Below are 7,245 nucleotides of genomic sequence, written 5' to 3' on the forward strand. Positions count from 1 at the left end.
CGCCGCTGCTGTCTGGCCGCGCTCTGGTGCCTCGGGCTTCTGGGGGGCCTGGCGCGCGTCGCGGGCACGCACTACCGCTATCTCTGGAGGGGCTGTTATCCCTGCCACCTGGGCCAGGTCGGCTACCCCGTGAGCGCCGGCGACCGGAGGCCAGGTGGGCGCCGGGCGGGCTCTGCGCGGGGCGGGCGGGTGACCCGGCGCCCCGCTCCGCGGTGCCTGCCCTTTGTTCCCTCTTTTTAAAGTTTGCGCCGGGCGCGCTGACAGCGCGGAGGCTGGAGGGAGCGGGGCGGGCGCAGTGCCCGAGTGCCCTGAGTCTTCGGACATCCCTGACCCCTCCTGGGCTGGCTGCTGGGCTGCTGCTGACAGCAGGTGGTCGCTTGTCCGTCCAGAGGGAAGAAAACCTCCCCTTGCCTGTGCCGGTGGGTCCACGGCACTGGCGGTCTGGGGGTCAAGCCAGATGAAAACTCTAGAGAGAGGCCCCTGGGCACCTAGAGCAGGGTCGCATCTTCCAGGGTCCCACCTTCCAGAGTCCCCAGAGCCTGGGACCCCTGGGGTGTGTGTGTGGATTTGACAGGTGCCTGTTTTTCTTCCTGTCCCTGTCCCCAAGCCTTGGGAGCATGGTCAGCCCCGTGGGCTGCAGGGTCAGCTGAGGAGACCCCAGCAGCCCATGGGAGGTGGGTGCACCCTGCCCCGGGTCCATCTGCCTCTCCAGGCGGGGCCAGCCCCCCTGCAGGGCGCTCCAGGGAGCTTGGAACCAGGCATCCTCAGGAATTTGTGGTGGGGTGTGGCGTGCAGCTCCCTGTGAGTCATCACCTGGATCCCTGGCCGCAGGCGCTCCCTCCTGACCCTGCCAGGCCCCGAGCGTGGCTCTGCAGGGCGCCTGGCCTGCTCAGAGACATCAGAGACATCGGCCCCCCCTCAGCTGTCCCCTGGGCCAGTCCCTGCCTCCCTCCGTGCCAGAGGGCACCCAGAGCCCTGGGCTGCAGGCCCTTCAATGGGGCAAAGTCTTCTGCCTCTTCTGGCTTCATCACTCGGCCAGCTGGGACCCAGGCTCGGTCCCCATAGGAACCCCAAGACCAGGCTAGCGCTGTCACCCCTCCACGGGTGGCACTGCATGCCGTGAGGCTGTGTGGCATCCGAAGTCTGGGGCTGGGCGGGGCTGTCCTTGGGAGCCGGAGCCCTGTCCTCTCTGAGGCTGGCTGGGGCTTGTGGAGGGGGGAGGGGGAGGGGGGAGGGGAAGAGCCCTCGGGTGAGGGAGTGCACTCTCTGGGGTGAGGACCCTGTGGTGTGTTTGTGGGGAAAGGAAAGCTCTGGCCGGGTTCCAGAGGGCTCAGATTTTCTCGAAAGAGTGGGTGAGGCTTCAGAACCGGCTTATTTGGGGTGATTTCCGTGGGGGCAGCCGACTACACCGTGGCTGTGTGTCTCTAGACCAGGGGCTGGTGTGACTAGGTGACAGTCGTAGAGACCCCACAGGCTCTCAACAGCCTGATGGGCATTTTGATGCGCTACCATCCCCTGGCTCAGCTGACACCACAGGGCCAGACAGGCTCCCCGGGGACCTGGCCCAGTGTTCACAGAGTAATGTGTCCCCCAGTGCCAGTGTGTGGCCGTTCCTATTACCAACTGCCAAGTGCCTGGTCGTGCACGTCAGCTAAGGGCAGCAAGAGGGCCACGGGGACTTTCCTGCGGAACCCGGGCCCAGCCCAGCTGTTCCCTAAACTTGCCCCGGTTAGGACTGGCCTGCTGTCGCTGGCCTCACGGCTGCAGCCCAGGCACAGTGCTGGGCTTCGGGGCTGCACCAGTGGTGTGGCGGCTGGGCCCGGGCTGGGGAGCGTGGAGCGGGTTTGCCCTGGGCCGGGCGGTGTCCCTGGAGGGAGGGGTGGCCATGGCAGAGAGGCGGCCCCCGGGCTCTCATCCGGCCTGGGGTGCCCACACTGCCGTGATGCCCAGAGAGAGCAGTCTTCTGCTGTAGTTTGTTTAAGGTACCGATGCTTTTGGGGGGCCCCGCCATTGGGGTGTCCCAGGGCACTGGGCCCACTGCAGGGTCCCTGTGTGCAGTGAGGGCCAGCCTGTGGGCCAGGACCAAGGCAATCAGACTTCTAGAGGCGCCCAGGGAGCAGCCAGCCCCCCAGAGGGCTGGCAGACCCCACCGTGGGAGTCAGGGGCCTGGCTCCCAGCTCGGTGGGCTGAACCCCGTGACTCATAGCTCTGGAGAGGCCTCTAGCGATAGCAGTGACGTGCTGTGTGTCATTTTCCTGTGGCCACTGTGACCAAGTGCCACCAGCACAAGTCTGGTCCCTTACGGTTCTGAGATCAGAAATCCGAAACGGGCTAAAGTCCAGGTGTGGCGGGGGTCTCCCTTCTGGGGGTCCCGGGGGGAATCGCGCCCTTCCCAGCTTCTAGGGGTGCCGCGTTCCTTGGCTCATGGTCCTTTCTCCTTCTCACGGTCAGCAGTACATCGTCTTCAGTGCTCCCTACCTGTGTCCCCCACGTGGCAGGCCCCGAATGCCAGGCATGAGGGCGGGATGCCGGAGTCTTAACGTCCCCTCTGCTCAGCAGGAGGGCGAGAGGTGCCCGGGTCACGTGGGCGGCAGGTGGGAGCGGGGCAGGGAGGCCTGGCTGTCAGGGCCAGCGGGCTGGAGGGGCCCTGTCGCCCAGTGCCTGCCTCTGGGGCCGCATCTGGGCACATCGGTGCTCTCGCTCCCTGCCCTACCTGCCTGCTGGGCAAGGCCGCTCAGGACGTAGAGGCCCGGTCTGCCTGCCCACCCCGTCGGACAACACACACGGCTCCTCTCCCCCCAAAGCCTCACTATGCCCCCCCGTACCCAGTGCTGTGCCTGTGCAGTCACATCTTTACCTCGCAGGGGTCTCAGAGTGAGGCGTCTGTCCTCTGACCCCCGTCGGGGGTGCCGCTGGCCCTCCCCCAGCCTACCCAGCGGGTGAGGGTCTGCCCCTCCACCCAGTCCCCCCAGCTGACCGCCCACAGAGGGCCCAGTGACCTGAGACCTTCCGCAGCAGCCTCGGTCCCTCTGTCCCCTGGGGCTCCTTTGGGGGCTGTTACACGTTTGCCTTTTATCCCTTCCTGCTAATCTTGGCTTGTTCTGAGGGTGCCCACGGGTTACCAGGGTACATGTGGCAGCCTCAGGGCTTGGGAGGGACTTGAGGAGTCTCCTCAGAGTGGACGTGGCTCGCGCGTGGAGCACATGGCCCTGGAGTCGCAGGCAGACATCCTGGCTCCCGGGGTTTGTGCGTGCCATTTCTGGAGCCCCGGGAACGGTCTCGGAGCGTGGATTGCTGAAAGGGTTTCGTGCGCGTGGGAAGCATAGTCCGGTGGGGAGGCTCTGGGGACGCCCAGAAGAGCCACCCCCCGTGTGCCACCTTTGGCACCTTCTCGGGTGCTCAGTTGGCAGGAGTTCTAGGGGAGAAGCCTGGAGGGGGCGTGTTCCTGGGGGCTGCAGACGGCCTGCACCTGGCCGATTACTGAGCAGAATTAGAGGGAGACTGTGGCCCCGCGCACCCCTGGGAGCAGGTCGCCCCTCGGGGGCCCCGCGCACCCCTGGGAGCAGCTCGTCCGGCCGCAGTCCCCGCACAGCTGCGGCCTCGGCCCCCGGAACCTGCTTTGTCCCAGCAGAGCCGACCGGCATCTTGCGCTAGCCCTTTGGTTCGGATGGAGGCCGGGGCCTCTGCCAGCCTGGCTGGGCTCCAGGCCTGGACGCCCGGCTGCCCCAAACGCTCGGCTAGTGGACCCCTGTGAGCAGAGTGTCTGTGTGTTTCTCCCCTGGACGTGCCTCCTGGCAGCCCTCCCCTCGGGTCTGGGAAGCTGGCATCTGGCCGGAGGACACATGGCCATGCCCGGCGCCCCAGGGCCCTGCCGTCTCCGTGCGGCGGGGTCAGAGGCCCCCGCCTCCCTCTCCGTCTCCCAGGCGGTTGGGTCCCTCCTGGCACTGGCCTCACACACCGGTGCCTGGGGCAGCCGGCGACGTCCTAGCTCCCTTCTGCCATCAGTCGCTGCCTGGCCTCCCGAGGCCCAGCCTGGCGGAAGTCGGCCTGGAGGGAGGGATGAGGGGGTGAGGGTACCCGGCACCTTCTCCTCGCCTCTGCATTCCTGCAGAAGGAGGTGACCCTCCTGGAGTGCAGCTCCCTGTGCCTCCAAACTGGGGCGGGGGGTCTTGCCACCCCTCCAACTCCCTGGGCACCTCTGGGCTGGCCTGTCTGCTTCTGATCAGTCCTTTCTCTGGCCTGTGGCACAGTGCAGCAGCGTGGGGGGTGGAGGAGAAGGTGGCACAGGTGTCTTGTGCAGGTAGGCAGTGGCCTCAGGTGTGACCTGTCTCCTGGCAGTGGAGTGCTCGGGACCTCCTCTAGATCCTGTCCTGGCAACGTCTGCTGTGCTGACCCGTGTCCCCAACACGGGGAGCCTGCCGGAGGACCCCAGGCGGACACCACCTGCTCCCTGGGGCCGCCGAAATAAAATCCACGACGGATACTTACCCCCTCTGCTCTGGGGGCCGGGCGTCCGAGATCACGGTGTCGGCTGCAGCTCCTCCGACCCCGGGGACGACCCTCCCTTCCTCACCCTTGCAGCTCCGGTGGCTCCCGGGCTCCTTGGCTCGGGGCTGCCTTGCCCCCCACCCCCGCCTCCCCAGTCTTGGACTTGGGGCCCTCTGTTGGCTCGTGCTATCTTGTCTGGTCCTTAACTGGTTGCGTTTGCAAAGACCCTGTTTCTAGACAAGGTCACAGTCTGAGGCTCCACATGGATGTGGGTTTGGGGGGACTCTGTTTAATCCAGGACACGCCCACTGCCCTGCTATCTCGGGCTTTTGCCCCAAGACTGGGAGGAGCCATCTGCCGAGTTACGGGTTTCCACTTCTGGGCTCCCGGGCCCCGAGGAGGGTCAGCCTGGAAAGGCAGCAGGGGAGGGGCCGCCCCGCCTGAGCCCGCGCCCCTCTGCAGCCACCACCACGTTGGCCACACCCTGTTCCCCATGTACTGGCTGACCCCAGAGGTCAGGACCCCACTCTCCCCCCCAGCAGGCCAGCCAGGTGTGGGTTAGGATCCTGCCGACTCTGCTCTGCCTGGCAGGCGTTGGGCGAGGGGCTTGGGGACTGTCGCAGGCCTGGTCCGAGAGGGAAGGTCTTGGGTTTGGGTCCTGGCACCTGGGCCTGGGGTGGTGTCCTCATGCGGGGTCCTGCTCGGGTCCCTGGGGCCAGCGCCTGGGTGGGTACTGCCCGTTAACCCTCGGCCCCCTGTCCCCCCCAGATGTGGACGAGTGCCAGGTGCACAGTGGCGGCTGCCATCACAGGTGCGTGAACACGCCAGGCTCCTATCTCTGTGAGTGCAAACCCGGCTTCCGGCTCCACGTGGACGGCAGGACCTGCCTAGGTAAGCGTCTCCCGGGCCCGTGCCGCCTCCCTCCTGGCCTTGCCTGTCCCCCCACGCTCCTGGGCATGCCCAGGTCTGGGAGTGGCTGGGGTCCCCGTGAGGCCGGATGGGGCCCGGCCTGGGACCTTGCAGCTCCGCTCATGTGGGACAGCTGAGGCTCCCCCGCACCCAGGCCACGGACCACCTGCAGCCACGCCTGACTTGGGCTGGGATGCCCACGTCACCTCCCGGGGTGAGGGGGTCTCATGACTTGAGGAAGAGCCCCTGGGTTGCTGTCCTATTGGGAGCCCTCTGCAGCAGAAGCCACATGGTGGGTCAGTGGGGACGCAGGCCAGCGGTGCTGGGGGAGACTCGGGGTGACTCAGACACTTGCTGTGTGGCGGGGAGGCCTGGCCAGGGCAGGAGAGCTGGGGACCACTCTTGGAGCCTGGGGGATTGGGCTGTGGCAGGCGGGGTGACCCAGCGGTGGGACCCTGAGCCTTGGCTCCTCTGCAGAGTCTGTTTTGCTGTGGGGAATGGGCTCGATGGGGCGCCGGGCCCCCAGACCACCAGCTCGGGGTGTCATGGGGAGAGAGGCGGGGAGGGCCAGGGCCCAGCAAGCTGGAGGCCAGGGGTCTGGGGTTGAGCCCTCCTTCACCTCTCCCCTGGCTGGCTCTGGACACGGGTGCGAGGGCCTGAGCTGTCCCTGCTGGTTGAGTGGGGGTCTTTCTTGGGGAGCCTGGGGGCGGGGTGCCCCTTCTTTCTACCCTGGACACCCTGAGCACTCTCGCGGGCTGAGCGGCCTCTTTCTTGTGTGCCTTGCTATGTGGCAGGCGGCCGGCCAGCCCTGGGGGGCCCCCCCGCACACGCTCACATGGCCCGGCTGCTCGGGGAGCGGGGCAGCCGCCCCGTAAAGTTCCTCTGGGCCGCGAAGTGGAAACAGATGCAGGAATGCTGTGATGGGTTGCAGACGAAGCCGCGGCGCGCAGCCCCCAGCTGCTGCCCGCTGGGGCGGGGGCTCCCGGGCCGTGGCCGCGGGCTCTTTGGCCTCAGAGCCCTCTGGTGTCCCCAGGTCCTCTCTCTGGGGCAGGCTTCTCCTTGAAGAAGGGCGTTCGTGGGGGGCGGTGGGTGCCCACTGCCCCTTCCTCGCCGTGGCTTGCCTGTGAGGGGCTGGGGGCTGGGACACACCCTCCTGTCTCCATAGTCACCCGTCTGTGCTGACAGTGGCCTTCGCTGACACGCTGGAAGGTTGGGGGGGGACGGGGGTGGTGATGGGTAAACAGCCTGTGAAGGGGAGGACCCCCTTCAGAGCTTTGGAGGGACTAACAGTGGCCTCTGAGAGTGGCCTTGAGCTGCCAGCTGTGGGAAGCGGTGTCCCTCTGACCCCGATCCCCCGACCCCCACCCCATTGCCCCACCGGAATACCTCCCAGTGGCCTTTCCCGAGAGATGCATGCACTGGGGCCCGGAAGTGTTGATTTGTGGCTCCAGATTATTTTTGAGGGTCTTTCCAGATCTGGTGCCAGGGGTCCCGGGTCCCTCTGCCGGCCCTGGCTCCCCCCGCCCCCTAGCACACATTCACATGCCCGGGCTACCTGCACATCCTGGCACGAGGCTGCTGGGACCACACCACCCCCTCTGCCTGCCGTCTCCCAACTCTGGGCACCCAGCTGAGCAGTGGGCCCAGGGCACGGGCTCTCTGCAGCCTTCCGGGGCTGGTGTCCAGCTCCTGGCTGCTCCCGGAGGCGGCTCCTCTGCGTGCCAGCCTCCGCATGGCTGGACGTCCACCCCCGCCACCCCACCCCGCACCCCGGTGCTGTGTGTGGCCTGCGTCTGTCGCTTCCTCTTTTGACTGTGACTCTCAGTGGGAAATATGCACTGCACCTGC

General features: G+C 67.0%; 1 protein-coding gene across 1 annotated transcript in view; it reads left to right on the plus strand.

Moving 5' to 3' along the window:
* The window catches only part of MEGF6 (multiple EGF like domains 6), a 36,485-nt gene that overhangs the window by 1,429 nt on the left and 27,811 nt on the right, over positions 1–7,245 (plus strand). Inside the window, exons 2-3 of the mRNA XM_023536989.1 lie at positions 2–154; positions 5,257–5,379. Of these exons, the coding sequence (XP_023392757.1) occupies positions 2–154; positions 5,257–5,379 (276 nt within the window). The remainder of the gene's footprint in view (position 1; positions 155–5,256; positions 5,380–7,245) is intronic.

Source organism: Pteropus vampyrus, unplaced genomic scaffold, assembly GCF_000151845.1.
Source record: "Pteropus vampyrus isolate Shadow unplaced genomic scaffold, Pvam_2.0 Scaffold176, whole genome shotgun sequence".
In the NCBI taxonomy this organism is placed as follows: Eukaryota; Metazoa; Chordata; class Mammalia; order Chiroptera; family Pteropodidae; genus Pteropus; species Pteropus vampyrus.